Raw genomic sequence first — 19,535 nt, forward strand, 5'->3', positions numbered from 1 at the left:
TCTGCCATTGTCTTCTCTTTTTCTGTATTGTAAACATTTTGTCTTTCTCTTAAAATGTCTACATTAGTGCATCAAACTTAAGCTGTGATTTTTTTTTTACACTATAGACCACATGTTTATCACAGTCAGAGTTAAACTGAAGTGATAACAGTTGCCAAATATTGTTTGATACTGGTTTTGAACTGGTAAAGTATGAGGTTCAATACAGTACAAGTTTCTTAAATTTCTTACAGTTTCTCAAATTATACCTTACCTAAAACTCTAATGCAGTAAGTGACAGCTATACACATGTTAACGAAGGCTAAAACCATTGTGATTTCACTCAGGTCTGTCATTGTGTTGTCTGTATTATGTCTTTCTGTTCTCTCCTTGTCTTTTTCTGTGGTGTTTCTGTGTGGTGACTGCTTTCCTGTGGTTGTTATGCTGGCCTCTGTCCTACAGCATGATCTTGCTCCTCGTGATATAGAGGAAATGTTGGAGGTAGGTTGTGTAGAGTGATTTAAATCCCCTGGGTGTAGGTTTTTAATACTCTGCAGCTCAATGCAATTGTCAGACATGCACATACACTTAAATTGCACATTTTCTGAATAAAGTTTAGTTTTATGGGCCATGTATCAATCTTTTATACTATAAATGCCTACTGTACATCAAGGATAAGATTAAACATGATTTTTCATGTCAAAATAGATCATGCTTGCTAATATTGGCTAACCTGATGTGACATTACTGCCCGAGGGTGTCTGAGCCGTGATAACAAGAGGAAGTCCTGTATAATAGGATGTGATATTGCCATTTATGAACGCTGCCACCTTTCGCTGTAGCTGCTGGTCCATTAGCATGACAATGAAAGCCTCTGGCATCAGCAGTTTGCATTGATGCACGTATTTGATGGAAGGCTTGTGAATAGAGGATGCCTGTTTTTAAGGTTAGCAGTGTTTCGAGCTGTGATGGGACTGACTTGGCTTTTTGTAGTTGCTTTGTCTCAGAGTGGTTTTGTTCTCTGTTGACAGCTCTTGCTCACAAGCTAATGTTGGTCCCCAAGGTCATTAGCTATTATGCTTTAACATGAAAGCAATAAGAGGGCTTATTTTAAATGAATGGAACAGCAACGGAAGCACGGGTTATGAAAACATTTGCAGAGAATTTTAGAAGTAAAATATGACAGATAGAATTAACTTTATTTTAATGGCGTAATGATTTAAGCTGTCATAAAGAATGAAATTTGGGCTTTTTATTAGAGTAAATGTGAAGTGGTAACACTGAATAGACCGAGACTGAACAGCTCCTAAACGGAATAGTATATCACACAAGCTTTTGAGCAGCATAATATTATCGTCATGGTTACTTAAAATCCAATGAAATACTAGGGGGTCTTAGACAAAGTACCCTGTTTAAGCTGAGTGTTTTTGGCAGCTGTGGATATTTGATGTGTTGTCAGACACAGAGGATTAGAAATATGCACGTTTTAACTGTACATTCTCTACCCCTCCTTTTTTTTTTTACCTGTTTATTTCTTTCATCCTTTTGTTGATTTCTCAATTCATGCATGTGATCCTCATTTTATTTCACTTTTCTTCCTCTTTTCTCTTTATATCCCAACATTCATGTCCGTCATTCACCCTTCCACCCCTCAACCACCCCGGCCTCCTAGAGGGAGCAGCGAAAGAGCCTGAGGGAGCTCAAAATGTGGCTCGACCAGCTGGAGACAGACGCAGTACAGGCACAGGAGACTGAGGGCAATCTTGCTCAACAGTACCAGGTTAGTGTGTATGTGGGAGATAGCCTGGGTGTGTGTGTGTGCAGTTTAAACTGGGCACACTAGGCACAGACGCTCCTATTATTAGCTTAATCAGTGGCATTACACAGTAGGGATCAAGCAGCAGCCGTCATACTTTAAGTTTGGCTTATTGCTCCAAGCCTCGGGATACATCCAGCCGCATGTGGGGTATTCTCATTTTCTTTACATGGGTATGAGAATCTGAAGATGGAGAGAGGCAGTATTTAGAGGCAGTTGGACTCTAGATTATACAAGGGTCTGACAAAATGCCTGTGGGAAGACGGTGTCATCTGCTTATTTTTACTTTTCAGTTGTTCAAGAGTCTGCATGTTCAGCTGGAGATGAAGCGGAAGCAGGTGGAGGGAGCTTTGCAGTCTACGCAGCGTGACGGGATGCTGACTGTGGATCAGGCTCTGGCCAAACAGGCCTGGGAAAGGGTCTCTAACAGGGTGAGAGGAACAGGAACCCCAAATACCTTTGCCAAACAAACATACAGTCATTACTAAAGAAATAAGTACATTATGGCTTTATCTCATTATTTGGGCAAAATAATTGTAGAAATAAAGACTTTATGTAGTTATTCTTGGAGGTGAAAGTTCTCAAAGATATTTTGACTGATGGAGCATGATGCGCCAAATTCACCAAATTTGTTTTTTTCTTTGCTTGTTTTTTATCAGCCACTAAATGAGAGTTTTTGTCTCTCATTTTACAGAATTTACTTTCCCTTTTTAAATACAGAAAAATATTAATGATATCACAGAAATGGACGAGTCATCTCGTACTTTGTACAAAAGAATTATTAATTTATTTTAGATTATTTTATTTTATTTCAGCTTTATTGGGCTAACACATTGATAAAGCAAAAATAGCCAATTAAACATATTGATAATAATAACAATCATTTAAAAAGCGCTTTTCTAAATATTCAAAGACAAAAACAACATAAAATCAGCAAAACAATATAAAATAGTACACTAAAAACACATTAGACTGACACATTAAACATGATGTTTTTTTTAAAACCAAAATCACAAAGAAAGAACAGCCTTTATACTGTCCTCACCTTGAATGAATTAACAGAAAGCATATCCATGAATTGTTTTTATCCAAGACTTTTCTTTAACATCGTAACTGTTGTCTGCATCTCAGCTCCTGGACTGGCATCTCCATCTGGACAGGTCACTGCCCGCTCCTCTGGATACGGTTGGGGCATGGCTTCATGAGGCAGAAGGAGCCCTGCGACAAGAGATTATCGTCCAGCAGGCACATGATATCACGGCTAACACTGTGCACAGAGCCCTGGAGCAGCACAAGGTGAGGATGGAGCGGGTCACTTACTGTAAGAAAATAGCAGTGAAGGAGCCACAGAACCCCTAACTCATAGCAAAATGCTAAGCTAATTCTTGAAATTGTGTTTTTTATTGTTAGAATATCTATAGTTATTTTTTTCCTTTGTTTGTCTTTGTGTTTCTTTTTCTGTGTTCATTTGCTGCACATCGAGCAGGATGTGTTGAAGAGCCTGGAGAGACACCAGCAAGTCTTTCAGAGAATCCATAAAGACAGAAGTGTTGATGGAGTCCTGGTTCCCCCAGACCAGCTTCAAGACATGGCTGAGCGGTGAGTCCAGAAGACATGCTACACTAGAAAGATTTGCTGGCATCAAAATGATCATATCTCCTAACTTGGCATGCTTTCACATTCTGTTTTGCAGTATGAGTCAAGCTGTTGGTATCAAGTTCTGTATGAACTTTGTGTTTTTTTTTAGGATGAACTTTGTTTCTACATCCTCTAGCATCCATCTGGCTAGAATGGAATTTTTGGAGAACAAACACCACATGCAAGCTTTCCTCACACTCGCTGAGTCCAAGCTGAAATCCTGGATCGTCAAATATGGCCAGCGGGAATCTGTGGAACTGATGCTCCACAACTACATTGTAAGGGCTTTGTTTTATTTGCTTTGTGAGGTGCTAGAATAGAAGAACCTTTTGGGTTCTTTTGCAAGTATATATGGAAAACTCTTAAGCTAATGTGGGATTTTTCGGATATTTCAATAAACCTTGTGCCTGTTACTGTGACAAGTTTCATTGCTTTGTGCTCATAATGAACTGATGATCACTGTTGTCAATTCAAACCGTGATGCCCTTTCTTTTTGGACTCTGTTTTCATCAGTCATTTGTGGAGAAGCAACGTTTCTTTGAAAATTACGAGGCATTGTTCCAGTCCCTGAAACAGGCTGCAGAGGCCTATGTCAGTGCTGACAGCTCAGGTGAGAAGTTAAAACATAAATTCAAGATTTTTTAAATGTACGGATTAACGTTCTCACATTGGTAAAACTCTTCAAATTTTTTATATTTGTGTTTCGGCGTGGGATTCTCTGCTCAAAATCATAGAATTATACATCATATTTGAACTGTACTGTGTCCTGATGTTGTAGATTGTTTGGAAAATCATCAAAAAAACCTGTTTATATATAGATAGATATAGATATAGATCTAAAACCTGGAGACTAATGTTCTCTAAGCAGCATTCAAGTACATTAGTAATTGACAAATCAGTGGCTTTTATCATTTTGATGGCAAAACCTCATGAATTATGTTGTACTGTTGAAAAACCGTAAAACTGTACTGCTCACTGACGAGGTATAATGCTCAGATGAGTCAAATCAGTCAAAGATATTATAGAAACAAAGATATATCTGATGAATATATAACATTATGTTGCCTAATGGTAAATGTATGTTGTTCCATTAGTTTTCACCCCCCCAAATCTCTTTACTTTAACACTAAACTAAAACATGTGCACATTATTGCTAATTTTATGTTCCCTTTTCAACAACTCAGTAACCAGTGAGGCATACTCTCTGAGCAGCTTAGTGAGCCCCAGACTGCTCTCACAATTTCCTTTAGCAGGAGAGTCTGCAGGCTACAGCTAAATGAGGTTCCTCCACTCCCAGCTCTCAGTGGGGAATACGACCCCATTTGCCGGTTAAGGTCTGCTCCACTTCTGTAGATCTCTGGGCACAGCTCGTTGGTTTCATTAGGTTTTGGGGTTGTGACGCTTTAGGGTATGCAGAGCAGGAAAGTGAGGCGAGAAATCAGGACGTCTCAGGTTTGATTGGTCGACCCCACAAATGAAATGCACCACAGAACCCTGCTGGTGCGAGTTAGATCTGTGGCCTCTGATTGGCTGGATGAGGAATTATGCTGATGTTTTAATACGTCAACAAACTGAGCAAGGGCAGGAGGAAAGGAGGACTTGATATGTTATTCTGATATGTGATCAATAACTATTTTCCACTGGTTAATTGTATTTATTCATTTCACAGCTTCACTTTAGCTGGAAGTAGTTTGTACTACTGTTATACGTATGAGACTGAAGAGAGTGAACCAAAGCAATGCAGCATACAAGCTAGATGATGCATATCCCTGTAGTGAGTTTTTGGGGTCAGAGATTTGTCTACAGAGACATGTAGCTCCATCAGCCTCAATGTCCTCCTTATCTAGTGTTTCAGTGAAAATGTGCCATCTGTTATTAAAACCTCAAAGCAAGCCTATGTAATCATTGTCAAACAGCAGCCTCAAGAGGCAGCTAAAACATTTTCTAAATTTAATGCATGTTGATTTGAGCCCACGTCATCAATCAGGCTGAAAAACAACAGTTCGCCACTACAAGCTAAATCCTAAGTAAGACTGAAGCCTAAAAATGGCAACCTTTTTCACAGATTGTGCCATTATTCACATAATTTTACTTTAACGGCAGAGGAAATCCAGATCAAGTTTACAAGCGCATGAGAAAAATTGCTCATATTGAAGATCGATGCACTCATAGAATAGAATAGAATAGAATAGAATAGAATAGAATAGAAAAATACTTTATTTATCCCCAATGGGGGAAACTTATATTTACTCCTGGGTACAACATTGAATTATGGCTCATAATATTTGCAACAATATTAGTAAAGTTCATAGTGATCCCAACAGGGACTGTGGTTATTGAAGCTGCCACTGTGTTGAAATTTATTGAGTCTATTTATTGCAGTGGATGAGGGAGAGATGGGAGTACGCAGGTTCATGCGGGAAGTGGTAACTCAGTGGAGGAGTCTGTCCATGGAGGTACGCAGCGTGAGGAGCATGCTCGAGGAGGTGCTGTCCAACTGGGAGAGGTACACCTCCACCGTGGCCTCCTTACAGGCCTGGCTGGAGGATGCAGAGGAAGCTCTGAGTCGGCCAGAGAACACCAAACGGGTACGACTCTTACTCTTACTATACCAGGAAACCCAACCTTTTACTTTACAGGCATTAGGAGTCGACTCGTACATTTAATTGACTCAGAATTGCCTCAGAGTACAGCAGAGGCAATCAAATTTACGTCAGCTTTCTTACAAGCGCTTGACTTTCAAGTGGAATCTTATTAGTAGTCTCCTCTCAAGGATCATACGATCTCTTTGTCTTACAACATGCCACTGAGGATGTTCCTGTTGTTACATCGCCATGGTTACCACGGATTCACATCCCCACCAAGGATTAGACAGCTAATTACCCCAGTTTTTTTATTGTCCTTCCTTTTTTTCTTTCTTTGAATCCTTTTCTTTGTTTCTTTCTTGATTAGCTTTCTTCAGTTCTTTCTTTGACAGTCACTTCTTTGTTTCTCTTAAACTCTTTGTGCCCTTGTGGTTTTTTTTTCTTCAATGAGTCTGTCTCTCTCCTCCAGGAGTTTTTCAGGAATCTCAGCCACTGGATGGATCAGCATGCAGCCATGAATGATGCAGGGAATTTTCTTATTGAAACATGCGATGAGACCGTTTCACTTGATCTTAAGCAGCAGCTTCTTCTTTTGAATGGACGATGGAGAGACCTCTTCCTCAAAGTCAAACAAGTAAAAATAGCAAAATAATGTGCCACACAAAAAACAGTGTGATGTCAAATGGTTTTAGATGGATCTATGTTTGTTTTGTTTTTGATATTTTTTTTTCTTTGCTACAGTATGCTCATTCAGATGAGGTGGAAAAGTGGAGAAAAGATCATCTGAAGGCTGTGTGGACCCTGAAAGAGCTGCTGGACTCAGCAGAAGCTAAACTAAATGCTCCTGTTCAAGCGTCTTTTCTCAGTGTTAGAGCCTTCCTGCAAGATGTGGAGGTGAGTTTATCAGTTTGCCACATTGTCTGTCATATCTAAAGGTCAGATTAGCACAACGTTTCTGGTACAACCCACTTTATTTGCAGGGAATTTGGTTGATTGATTTAAAACTGTGTTGTATGTTTGCAGCATCGCAACATCTGCATTACTGCCCAATTTGTTTAGATTGTGTAAACCCAGACAGTTCTAAGAAAGGTTAGATTCTTAACACAACATCAACCCTGATCACATGTTTCAGATCTGTCCAGCAGATGGTGAATCACAAGCTGCACATTAAAGCACTGATTAGATCACAGTTTTCTGACCATTTAGACCGTGAAAGTAATTGATATGGTCTAAAATGACCCTTTACCTGCTTGTCTCATCTCAGAATATTAAGCAAAAGGTTGTTGCCATGGAGACACAATACAAGTTGGCTGCCCGCAGTGCTCAGCTCCTTGCTAAGGATGCACCACAGGATGAGGCTACCAGGGTCGTGGCAACAATGGCAACTACAAAAAGTCAGCTGAGCAAGGTAGGATTCATAAAGGTCAAATAAGGAGGACACTTGTATATCTATATGAAGTCATCAAGCTTCTCTTTGATGACGTTTTTTAATGTATTGTACATTTTAATCACACAACTTTGTCATTAATTTTACTTGTCTGCAGGTTAGAGAGCGGTGTCCGTCCCTTGTGAGGGAGTGTCACGTCCTTCTGCCACTGTTGGAGGAGATGGAGAAACACATCAGTACTTTTTACCAAGCTCTGGAGCGGGCAAATCGTATCACCTCTGCTGCAAGGGATCCAGGCTCAAAGGCATCGGCCCAGCAAAAACACAAGTGGCAGGTTAGACATAATAAATTAATTGAATGTGCAGTAAATGGTTATTTTAGTTATAAGGGTCCTATGTTTAGGTTTATTGTCTGTTTTAAAGTAATTTTCCATTTACAGTGTGCTGAAAATCTCTGATCTCTGATTTTACTACCAAATTGGTGTTTTATTTATTTAGATGAATAACAAGGGATATGTTTATAGTTTGTCTTATCACCCATGCAACTTGGACTAAAATTGGTTGTTTGAATTTTCACACCACTGGACCAGGTACATGTGCAGAGCATGACAGGGAAGGGAAATAAAGTATGATGTCATGCTACATTTGTAAACTGGTCATGAGCTGAGTTCATATCAACTGGTCCATTCTATACATTTTTTTGATGATTATGGCCTCTGATCATAAAGATTTCTGTTTACAAATCTCATTGTCTTTCCAGTTAGACATTTGTTCTTGTCATCTTCACAAATTGGTCTTCGTCAATCTTCAGTATTGGTTCATCGTATCAAAGTATCAATTGAGGGTGATGTTTCGACAAAAAATGGGATTTTTGCAAAAGCAAACTTTGTTTTCACTGATGTAAAATCAAGTGAAAATGAGAATAAATTTGCTTGCGTTACCTTAGATAACTTTTGCCTTAGGACCACCTGCCCTGCAGTCTTCAGTTGCGATTCCTGCTCCAACACAGTTGATTCAAAGATCAAGCTCTACAGAGGCCCGATAATGACAATAGTAATGATAAAGGGTAACATTTTGCACATGCAAGGGACTGGGTTCAGAGAACCAGGATTTGAAAATTATGCTTTAAACAAGAAATTCCACAGGTCGTCTTATTCGCCTCTCCACCAAATACAACTGTCATGTAGCACCATTCCTACTGAACCGCTACAGTAACTCTGCATTTCGAAGTCACACTGATCCTTCAAATTAGTAAAAAAGGCAGTCAGGCTTTTAAACTTGCATTTTTTTGCAATGTTTGTTGGTTAATGATATGTTGAATCAGCTGGGTTTCATATCAGCGCTCTTAACATATTTATACTGCCATTGTTTCGCCAATTGTCTCAGGATTTGTTAAATCAGCAGCAAAGTTGTAAGCGATGTCTGTCAGTGATTGAGAGGAACCATCACACCGTGCAGAGGGCGCTCAGCAATAGTAAGGTGCTCCGAAACTTCGACCTGTCCTTGCTGCAAAAGAGAGTTGCAGAAATACAAGGCTCAGCACAGGTGAGGATGACCACACATACACCGGAACAGCCACAATGCCCATAATACTGAAATATTGATAATAAAGTGAAGATTTAAAAAAGAAAATGAATATGAAAACACCCCGGAGGAATCTGTGCTGATTGGACCTACATCTCTCATAATTCATTTGCATGATGTAAAACAAATAATGTAATTAAGCTGTATTACTCAAGAGATCAATTATGATTACTGCTATCTACCATTCATCCTTGCAGGCTTTGCTGAAGGAGGTTGGGGAGCGGAGGAGACAGGAAGAGGCCAACAACTGCCTGAGGAGAAGGTTTGAGGAATCAAGGCATGAGCTGGAGAAAGTGCTGAAGAAAGCTCAGGGCTGTTTGAGAGAGACTGGAGACGCCGAGGAGTTACTTAAAAAACACACTGTGAGATCACATCTGTATCCCTCTGCTAAAAATAACACAAGCACATGTAGGCTACAGCTGATCTGCTGAAACAACTCTTTTAACCTCGGTGTGTGTTGTAGTTGAGGGAGGCACATTGTCAACATTTTTTTTTTTTTCTGCTCAGCTTAAACCTTGTATCTTTTTTGTCTAGTCTGTGTTGAATTGCCTCCCTGACTTTTGTTTTGTCTCTTTGTGACGTAGGACTTTTTTGGCCAACTGGACCAGCGGGTGCTGAGTGTGTTCTTGAAAGCGTGTGATGAGCTGACTGACATCCTACCTCAAGAGGAGCAACAGGGGCTCCAAGAAACCGTTCGTAGGCTGCACAAACACTGGAAGGTCAGGATTCACCATGCTTAAACACTTTCACTAATTACCGTATACCTCTGGAGGCGCAATGCCAATAATATATTAACTTAACTAGGAAGACCTTTCACTTTGATAGAGTTCCCTCTTGTCTGTTTGCAATTAAAATGTACCCGTCCTGTATGACATAAAATGAAACCATCCCCATGGTTACTTTCACTGTTTCACCCTTTTTGTTTTTGACAGATATGATACATAACTGAAACTACAGTGCGTCTTAAGCTCTGTATGTTCTCCGTTCTGTCTTTTTCAGGATCTCCAGGGTGAGGTCCCATCTCATCTGCTTCGCTTGAAGGTGGAAGTGGAGAAGAATCGAGTGGCTACAGTCCTGCAAGACTGCAGAATGGAGCTGGACAGAGAAATGCAAGCCCTGTCGGGCACCTGCACCAGTGAGCGGGTGATCAAAGAGCACAGAGTGAGCCTCGGATTTAGTAGGACAGAATAAAGTCACACTGAGACAAAGACAAAATCACTTAATATTTCAACGTTTCCTACTTTTTAAGATTAAATTTTCATTTTTATGTTTTCAGACTTTCTTCAAGGAACGCAAACCTCTGACTTCTTGTGAGAAGAGGATTAGAAACATTGAGGATCTGTGTCATAAGTTGCCTGACAACGACCCAGCTTATCGGATGCTTGACTCTACCAGAAGGGCTGCAGAAGAGGTTAAGGAGCAAATAAAGAGCACCTACCTCAAACTGGAGCAGCACCCTGATAAATGGAAGGAATGGAACGAGAGGTATTGATGATTGGAGAAAGAGATTGTTGAATTACATACAGAACATCAGATGGCATTAGATTAAAACACATTTTTCTGTTTTCAAGGTTCTGCGAGCTGTCTGATTGGCTTTCATCTCAGAGAAGGCATGTGAGGCTTTTGAGAGAGACGGCAATGAATGCCTGTCATCAGGAGCAGGTTGATGCTGCTGTTCAGGTACGAGAGTGAATATTTGCTTGTGCAGGCACAGACGTTAAGTCATGATTTAATGCCATTAATACATAAATTCCAGGCACTCCAGCAAGCAGCAGAGACCAGAGAAGAGAGCCTAGTGTGGCTAAAAAGCCGCCTTGCTCAGCTATCTGAAGTTAGCTCGGAACTGGAAGTCCAAAGACAGAGAACAGCCTTGGCCAAACTTTCAACTGACCTGCGGGCAGTCTTATCTTCACTCTGTCAGGTATTCCAAGATGTCCCAAGTGTTAAACAGTTTATTTTTCACAGGGAAATTTTTTCAAGATAGTCTGATCCCTTTTCTTCACCTCCACAGCTGGGCGAAGAAGGTACTGAGATGTTCCAGTATGAGGAGCTGAGGGATGAAGTACATGGTGCTCTGGAGGAGGTTGTGAGGGCCCGAAAAGAGGCCGAGGAGCAGACCAGCAGGATTCTGAATGCCGAGGGCCTGGAGGAGGCCAAACAACTTTACCTTATTCAGCAGGTGTGTGTAGTACAGAGGCACATTTAACAGTTCCGTTTCTATCAGATGTCTTACAGTTTAATCTTATGAGGTATTTCATATTGAAGTGTTTCAGGAAAATCTGATTAATGTAGTATTTACTTTATGGTGGATTTGCGCAAAGAAAACACAGCTCAAAATGTGTTCCAAATGGGTTGTGGGACATGTTTTCTTGTTTGTTTGTCATAGCAACACCTAAAACGGCTGCATGCTAACAGAAGAGAGGCAGAGCTTTTGGTGTCCCACTGCCGCCAGCTGCAGACCGGTGAGGTGCTCAGTCAGCCTCTGCGTGAGCTGGAAGGAGCTTTTAGTGAAGTTGACTGCAAATCGGGGGCAAAAGAGCACAACCTGCAGGTAGACAGCACTTCGGTCTAACTAATGTCAGTCTGTCATTATTCATTCACACACTCCAGCCATGATTAAATGAGTTTGTTCGTGTACTGTTTTGGGATTTTTTTCTCACTCCTATCAAAATATTTTTTCATGTACATTTCTCGGAGTTTGCAAGCAGCAAACTTCAGATTTAGGTTTTTGTTTTCTTCTTAGACAAACCTCATTGTGAGCTTGCACCTGTATTAATCCAGAATATTTTTTATAACTAACATTTTTATTTTACTTATGCATCACCTCAAGGAAACTCTGAGCTCTTGGCAAAACTTTGAGACAGAAAGAGAAATCATTTGGAGGTTTATCAGCAATGCGAACACTGAACTGCAGAAAGAGCTTATTTTCAACAACTTGGACAGCATGAGAAGTGAATTGGAGCATAACAAGGTGTGTATAAGGGGAATGTGTGCATATATGTACTGTATATATACAGTGGGTGCTCATACTACTCCTATCCATACATGTCCAAACATTTTTGTACAAAGTTGTATGATAATTTAATAAATTATTTTTTTTACTTTTGTCTACAGGAGCTTTTTGCAGAGTTTGAGGAGTATTCCATTCGAGCAGATCTCCTGTTAGAGAGGTCAGCAGATATTCAGCTCGGCCCAAAGAATCAGGGTCTTCTTCTACAGCAGGCTCAGTCCACCAGAGAAGCAGTTGCACAGCTTCCAAAACACCTCAAAGAGAAGTATGTCCTGCGCCTCTGCCTCTGTCATGAACCTTGTGCGTGTTTGGGTTTCCTTTTCTGTCGATAATGTCAGTGCAAATCGACAGAAAATGTGGGGATAGAGACCGGTACATGTAAGAAAGTGAGTAATGCATTAACAGTTAGGCCAGTAAAAGTCCCATGAATTATTGTTTTAAGTGGAAGTGTTAGTACAGTCGTGAGTCTGTATAATTAGAGTAAGTAAATCATTTTTTGTCAGTATTTTTTGTGTCTGTCTAGCCTTTGACCCGCTGTTTGCACTCAGGAACCAGTGTGTATTTGTTCTTACATTCTTATATTATGACCTCGAGCTCTTGCTGAATTTTGTGCCTTCCAGTGCTGCACAGCTGGAGAGGATGTGTGCACAATGGGAGCGTCTCAGCAGTGAATCAGAGGCCTTGTCTCTGTGGATCAATGAGAAAGAGAAGGAGCTGGAGGCTGTCAGCTCCACCTCATCTTCAGATCCTTTAGACAAACACATCAGCACTGTGGAGGTATGCATTTTCTGTATTTCATTCTGTGTCTTGTTGATGTGAGTGCGGCAATTTACTACTCTATGAATGCTTTGCATTGGAGTGGTTTGTCATATCTCCCTTAATAATCCTCTTAAAACGTCAAATCAACATGCATCCTCCACACATTTTCATCAACAGCTCCAAGTAAACCAATTTTAATAGCCTGAAAATATTTAAGTTTCAGATTAATTTGAATTCAATTTTGATCCAACTATTGGGGACATTGGGTAAGCACTGCAGCAACAGCAAATAAATACTAAATAAATTGATCTTAGTGTATTTGATGGAACATAATCTTTCCTTGTCAGACCTCAGCCCTGAAAAACCCATTACAGTCTTAAAAAGGAAAAAAATCAAAATAGTAGGATTTCCTAGAAATCCTCATGCTGCCGTTTGATAGATTGAGCACATGTCTTAAGAAATATCACTTTGGTTAGTTTTTTTTATCCTTATCTAATTCTGTACTGTTACATTTCTGTACATGTTTTCTTATAATCCTCCCTCTGCTGTTGCCTCTTTAGATGATAGGTGAAGGTTTAGTTGAGAAAAAGATTGCTCTAACCCACATGGAGGCTGACTGCGAGGAATTGGCCAGGTTTGTGACCCCTGGAGAGGTCGGACATATCCGGGCTCAACTTATTCATACGAGGCGATGCCATGATGAACTAAAGGGGAGAATAGAGCAGCTTGGCATTCAGCTCAACCAGAGTGCCTCCTACCGACAGAGATGCAATGATAACCTTAAACAGGTTCACAGCATCACATACCATTATAAGACATTTATAAATGTCATTCTGGAGCTGTAATATGTACTGACAGCTTTGTCTTTGTCAGGTCAAGAAAACAGTGAGTGAGCTCAAAGAAAAACTGGACTGTCCAGTCACATACTGTACATCGTCATCAGAGACCTACAAAATCCTCCAGGACCACATGGTAAGATCGTAAAAACACATCTATAGCCTTCATGATAAAGCAGTATGGTGTATGGTTGTTTTATTATATTATTAGCAGTCATGCATTAATCTCATCATTTTGTATGCTCAAGGGTTAACTTGGTAGCTTTTGTGCAAAGAATGAATGAAAGTATATTTCGATTTACTCCAGGAGGTCTGCCAGGATGTTGAGCAGCTCAAGCCCAGACTGATGGCTCTGTGTTCGGCCATGAAGAGGCTTGGAGAGGGCAGCCAGCTGGAAGAGGAGGTGGATGACCTCCAGAAGCAACAGAGGCAGTTAATGGCAAAGGCTGCCGAAAAGCAGTCGACATTAGAGAGCGTTCTAGCTTTGTGGCAAAGGTGCAATTAATAGTTAAACATGCTTTTTTTGGGCGCATTTCACTAGGAAATTGGACCATTTACTTAAAGTTAATAGGCATGAGTCATCATCCATTGTTTACTCTTGTACTGTAAGAGAATCTCTGTTTAGTTATCATGATTGCCTTTTATCCAGAGTAATTGCGCACGTGTCCCTCAACACCTGAAAAGCAGTGTTTGAATATTTCAAGTGGTTATTATATTTCACAAACACAGGAAATATAAAAAAATTTGATTTGGAAATTCAAAACAAACCTTTTTAACAAGTAGATTTTCAGTATTTCATTTACAATACTGTGGTCCTTCATTTTCTGAGTGTTTCATTGTCAGCTTTGGTCGCTGCTCACACACACAGCTTATTCTGAGTGGATAAATATTGCCATTTCCTCTGCTTTATTCCTGCATGCGCACTCTCTGCTGAATCCTCATCTCCATGCCAATTTCCTCTTTTATTCTCTGAGTCAATCTCTCATCTTAGTGAGATGTAGAGGAGCAAGACCTTGTCTATGACTCAACCTGTCTGTCTCCCTGTCTGCCATTGCATTTCTATTCTAATTACATGCTTTTCTTCACACTTTGTTTGTCAGACAATAGACTTTCACCAGAGGGATTGTTTCTATTTGTGATGAGAAAATAATGATGCCACGTGGTAGCTTTTCAATGTGCTAACTCTTTGGTGCACCTATTTCTGGATCTTAGTTGAAATGAATTTGGTTTTTGCTGCTACACTTCAGCTGAGTTCATGCTTGCCTGTTTGTGTATGCGTGGCTGTGCGTTTCCCTGTTGTCAACCTCATCCTCTCCCCTGCAGACATATATATGGGGGATTACTTTTAGCACTGGGTGCTCTGGTGAGATATGGTTGTCCCATCATGACCCTGTAACTGATACTGAGCCGTGGTCAGATTGAAAAAAAAATAACACAGACAGTATCACTGTGCATGTTATTGTGCGTGTGGGTGTGTGTGTGTGCTACAAAGGCTGTTACTGGTATCCATCAATCAACAATGGTGCAGCTTACATTTTATTTTATTTCATTGGACCCGACGTTTGTATCAACAGATATGAGAAGGAGAATTTCTCCTTGAAAAGTTGGCTGGTGAGGTGTGAATCTGTGTGCTGCCCAGACACTGAACTGCTCTCTGCGGATAAAGTAAAACTTAGGAATAAACTACACAATGTGCAGGTAATATCATTTTAATATTCCTTCTATATTTCCACAAATATAAACAAGTTTAGCTGCCTTATGTGATCCAGCTTGGGGTTGAATAGTTTCCATATTTTCATTTGCCTTTCCAGGAAATGCAGGGAGAGACTCCATCCTACGAGGCTCTCCTCCAGGGTCTTGTGAATCTCAGGCTTTGTCTGCACCCCACAGCCCCTGAGGCTTATATCAAAGAGCTCAGTGATGATCTCACTCAACTTCAGGAACGATGCATTTCTGTGAAAACCAGCATATCACATAGGTATTTTTTTGTTTGTTAATTGTAATTCAGATTGTCTCAGCGTTCAATATCTTGAATCCTTCTGGTTGTATTTGGTTAATAATACAAGGAAAGCACAGTTTTTACTCATTCTATGTTTTATTTATATGTTCTGCTCTACTGTGTGTTAGAGGACATTTTTCAGTGTAAATACTGTATGTTATTGAAAGTTGTGAAAGCCTAAACGACCTCTACCACTCTGTTTAGGTGTGTAATGCTTAAAGAAAGTATACCCTATAAAAAAAAAAAAAACGGTGATTGTTATTATTCTTAACACATAAAGGGTTAATCACTAGGGATGCACAGATTGTTGAACTCTGGGCAAAATGGCATACTTTTTCTTGATAGCCATTACAAACTGTTTTTGTAATTAATTTTTGTCATTCAAGAAACATACATATATATATATATATTTAAAATGAAAAAATAAATTAATATTTTAAAGTATTTTAGCTATTCGTCTTTGAATTAGCACAAATGAATCATTGAAATATGTACAAAAAATGTGTAGCTTTTCACATAAAACGATCTTTTCTGTTCAAAAAGGACTGTTTCAATGGACCTTTTTGCCTTTTGAATCACTGCCAGCTGAACGTCTTTTCAGTGCTTACATGGCCTAACATTGTTTTTTTTGGGGGGGGGGCTTTGTGCGTTAAATGTCATTAAATCTTGTCAATGCAACACAGCCGGGATGCACCAGATAAATATTGGTCACTGCTGCCATTGATTGATCTTATCCCATGATGTCGATGAGCCTATTGCTGTCAAGTAACTGAATAGCTGCCCATATATTTTATGCATCCCTTCTAATCACTTTCACATTCATAATTCAAACTGTCTTCGGTCCCCTTATTAGGTGTAAGCTGCTGGAGTTACACTTGGAGCAGTTGGAGCAGTTTGATCAGACTCTACTGACTGTGACACAAAGGAGTGAAAACTTCCTGTCTGGCTTGAGAAGCTCTTCTTATGTTGATATTTTGGATCTTGAGGCTTCAATCACTCAGCTAAAGGTGAGAAATCATTAATTTGTTTTCAACAATGATGTCCTTTATGGGCTATTTTTATTAGAGCAGTTGTAGTAAGAGAATTTATACAGATTATTGTTGGAGATGGTATAAATGTGTCTAATTGGACAATCTTGCTGCAGGAGCATGAGGCACAACTACAGGAAAATGAATCTCTGAGAGAGGCTCTCCATCAAAGGGAGTCTGTGCTGCTTCACTGTTCCACTTCTGAGGCTCAACAGCAGCTCCAGGGCTGGAGGGAGGACTGCCTACAACCCCTCAGTGAATCACAGCGTCTCCTGTATGTTCGTAAAGAGTGTTTGACTGAGTTGAAAACTTTCCTTGAGAAGCATAAGACTGCAGCTGAAGCTGTGCGGCGCCTTCGTGAAGCAGTGGAGGGCAGGGGGAGCTGGGACCACTCCAAAGTTGAAGAACTGCATCGTGGAATAGTGGAAGTGGCTAAAGATGTGGCCCGGCTTGAGGCTGAGGCAGTTGGTTTCGATGGACAGCTAAGCAAGGCACACCTGCATCTTTGTGGAGCAGAGTGGAGGGGCTCTAAAGACGTCAGCCATCCTCAGGGAAGAACATCTTGTAGAGGACAAGCAGTGGCCCTCACAATGGCTCTGGAGGAGGTACAGAGGGGTGTTGGATGGAGACAAAGTGAAGCAGATGCTTTAGGGGCCTTGTGGTGTTCTTTCAGGGAGAGAAAAGAGGAGGTGATGAAGAATTTGAAGAAACTGGAGGATGATGCAAGGCACGAGGGGGCCCGGGAATGCTCTGTACAGGCCTTTCAAAACAGGTATCCACATTCAAAGGAAGACATCATAGTTGATATAAAATTATGACGAGAATGGAGGAGAACATCAAAGAGTCAGTCGCATATATAGCCTCACACATTCGCTTTTAAGATTTTATGTGATCCACTTAATAACAATTCCACTGGAAAAGTGGAAGCAGTGCAGCATGTTTCTCATTTCTATTAAAATCACTGAATTGATTTGAAATTATTAAGATTGTTTTTGTGCAGTTGTTGTTCAGTTTCTCTATATGAATCTTTGAGATTTTTTGTCAAATCATTTCTATTCTCAAACGCATCATGTGAGCTTCCGATTCAGAGATCTGCTGCATGCCAAACTCCTTAAGAACAAACTGTACATTATTGAAGCCAAATTCCAGATGGACAAGTCCATTCAGGTTTTTATCTCCTTTAGAATGAGATATATAATGCTGGAATTAGGCTAATAATCCCTATTGTTTTCTTCTGGATCTTTTTCTCCCAGGCTGCGTTTCTTTGTCCAGCTGGAGGATGAGCTCCAGTCCCTGCAGCACTCCCAGCGATGGTTGGAAGAGAAGGGAAACCAGCTGTCCCAGAGAGACAGTGAGCTGGCAGGAGAAGCTCTCAGGGAGGTCACATTTGTTAAGACAGCCTGGGAAAATGTGAAGATACTGATAACCCATAGGTAAGGCATTGCGATGATGATATTTACCTCTCTCTTATTTTAGTGATCCCAGATTCACTGCCACTTAAAAAGTAATAACTTTGACCTCTCTCTTCACTTGTAGTCAGGAACAGAGTGGAGTTGTGGTAGATCTTCTTCGCTTGTTCCTCCACCTGAAGTCAATCCTCGCCACTGTTTTGGAGAATGCTCAAGCTGTTGCTCACAATCTGCCGGACCATAACCATAACGCTCAGGAGGCTAAAATTACTTTCACAAGAGTTAGTACATTTTTGTTTTTATATGAAGGTTTTCATCAATGTTGAATCCTCCTTATAGATAACATTGTTGATCTTTAAAATTCCTGACACACAGGACAGTATGTCCATTAAAACTAACCCTTTTAGTCTGTTTAGGTGAAGTAGCTTCAGGATCCTAGTGTCTGGTGCATGTTGGCACAGATGGACTGAGCCATCATTACCTCAGATTTTCCTGCTATGACAAGTCAACATTTCTCCTATTACTACATGTAACTTGTGTTATAACTTCACCAAAACCTTCAAGTTTCAACTTTGATTTGTTGCTCTCCTGTGAAAAATGTGGATATCAGAAACTTAATCTTTTTATGAACTAAGAAAAAGCTTTCAACTTTGCTGACACGAGAGGCAGAATGTTGTTGATCCATCAGAGAAATACACAAATTTCTGGGTGGTGACTGTCTGTAATGTGCAGTATTTTTCTTATACTGTATATTAGTCAGTGAATCCAGTGTCTCTCAGTCTTCTAGGTTGTGTTTTATCTCCCCCTCTAGTGGTGGCCTGTGGTCATTCTCTCTGCTCTGTTCTGTCTCACTGTAGCATGAGACCATCCAAGCTGAGCTTAGAGAAAAACGGGAGGAGATGGACCAACTCATCTGCACAGTGGAGGACCTGCAGAGAGAACTGGAAAAGGTTCCTAACGCTGATATTTGTTGCATCCAAAAAGACATGGAGACACTCAGAGACCAGTGGCTGGTGGTAAGTGGTGCTTCATACCACACGCTATGTCATGCACCTGCTTCAGTAAAATGTGTTGTGATAAAGAAAATGTCAGAATGTAAGAATTAAAAACAAATATCCATCATTTGACACTTTCCCAGAAACTGTTAGGTTTGGATCTGAAATATAATAATCACTATCAAAATTCGGAAGAAATCTGTTGGGTTGTTTGCTGTAAAAACAAATCCCTGATGTCCACAGTCAAACTCGGCCATACAGGTGTTCCATCGCTCTTTTTAATGGTGTTTATATCTCAGCTGTTTTTTAAAATAAATTTCACATCTTTTAGAATCTAGTTGGCTGCTCAGCTGTCACAAATGAGACAGAAAAACAAACATGTCTAGACATGTTATCTGCCTTTCTGTGTCTCCCTCATTTCTCACTCCCACATCTGTCAAACTAATTATGCCTCGATTTGCCTCCACCTCCCAGTAAAGCATACCATCTCTTGTTAAAGCGAGAGACGACC

The 19,535-nt window shown here is 40.3% G+C and overlaps 1 protein-coding gene across 2 annotated transcripts in view; it reads left to right on the forward strand.

Moving 5' to 3' along the window:
* Window positions 1-19,535, forward strand: part of syne1a (spectrin repeat containing, nuclear envelope 1a) — a 113,652-nt gene that overhangs the window by 12,525 nt on the left and 81,592 nt on the right. Inside the window, exons 10-43 of one of the 2 annotated variants that reach the window (XM_075459619.1) lie at window positions 442-480; window positions 1,652-1,759; window positions 2,089-2,226; window positions 2,927-3,091; window positions 3,282-3,394; window positions 3,543-3,711; window positions 3,947-4,043; window positions 5,816-6,021; window positions 6,488-6,652; window positions 6,760-6,912; window positions 7,283-7,426; window positions 7,563-7,739; window positions 8,791-8,949; window positions 9,186-9,350; window positions 9,573-9,707; window positions 9,988-10,149; window positions 10,265-10,473; window positions 10,560-10,668; window positions 10,745-10,909; window positions 11,000-11,167; window positions 11,375-11,539; window positions 11,819-11,959; window positions 12,103-12,263; window positions 12,619-12,775; window positions 13,318-13,545; window positions 13,631-13,729; window positions 13,901-14,088; window positions 15,168-15,291; window positions 15,405-15,571; window positions 16,446-16,599; window positions 16,737-17,392; window positions 17,874-18,053; window positions 18,157-18,310; window positions 18,887-19,045. In XM_075459619.1, the coding sequence (XP_075315734.1) occupies window positions 442-480; window positions 1,652-1,759; window positions 2,089-2,226; window positions 2,927-3,091; window positions 3,282-3,394; window positions 3,543-3,711; window positions 3,947-4,043; window positions 5,816-6,021; window positions 6,488-6,652; window positions 6,760-6,912; window positions 7,283-7,426; window positions 7,563-7,739; window positions 8,791-8,949; window positions 9,186-9,350; window positions 9,573-9,707; window positions 9,988-10,149; window positions 10,265-10,473; window positions 10,560-10,668; window positions 10,745-10,909; window positions 11,000-11,167; window positions 11,375-11,539; window positions 11,819-11,959; window positions 12,103-12,263; window positions 12,619-12,775; window positions 13,318-13,545; window positions 13,631-13,729; window positions 13,901-14,088; window positions 15,168-15,291; window positions 15,405-15,571; window positions 16,446-16,599; window positions 16,737-17,392; window positions 17,874-18,053; window positions 18,157-18,310; window positions 18,887-19,045 (5,679 nt within the window). The remainder of the gene's footprint in view (window positions 1-441; window positions 481-1,651; window positions 1,760-2,088; window positions 2,227-2,926; window positions 3,092-3,281; window positions 3,395-3,542; window positions 3,712-3,946; window positions 4,044-5,815; window positions 6,022-6,487; window positions 6,653-6,759; window positions 6,913-7,282; window positions 7,427-7,562; window positions 7,740-8,790; window positions 8,950-9,185; window positions 9,351-9,572; window positions 9,708-9,987; window positions 10,150-10,264; window positions 10,474-10,559; window positions 10,669-10,744; window positions 10,910-10,999; window positions 11,168-11,374; window positions 11,540-11,818; window positions 11,960-12,102; window positions 12,264-12,618; window positions 12,776-13,317; window positions 13,546-13,630; window positions 13,730-13,900; window positions 14,089-15,167; window positions 15,292-15,404; window positions 15,572-16,445; window positions 16,600-16,736; window positions 17,393-17,873; window positions 18,054-18,156; window positions 18,311-18,886; window positions 19,046-19,535) is intronic. The other variant, XM_075459620.1, reaches the window with a different exon arrangement.

The sequence above is a fragment of the Odontesthes bonariensis genome, chromosome 24 (genome assembly GCF_027942865.1).
Source record: "Odontesthes bonariensis isolate fOdoBon6 chromosome 24, fOdoBon6.hap1, whole genome shotgun sequence".
In the NCBI taxonomy this organism is placed as follows: Eukaryota; Metazoa; Chordata; class Actinopteri; order Atheriniformes; family Atherinopsidae; genus Odontesthes; species Odontesthes bonariensis.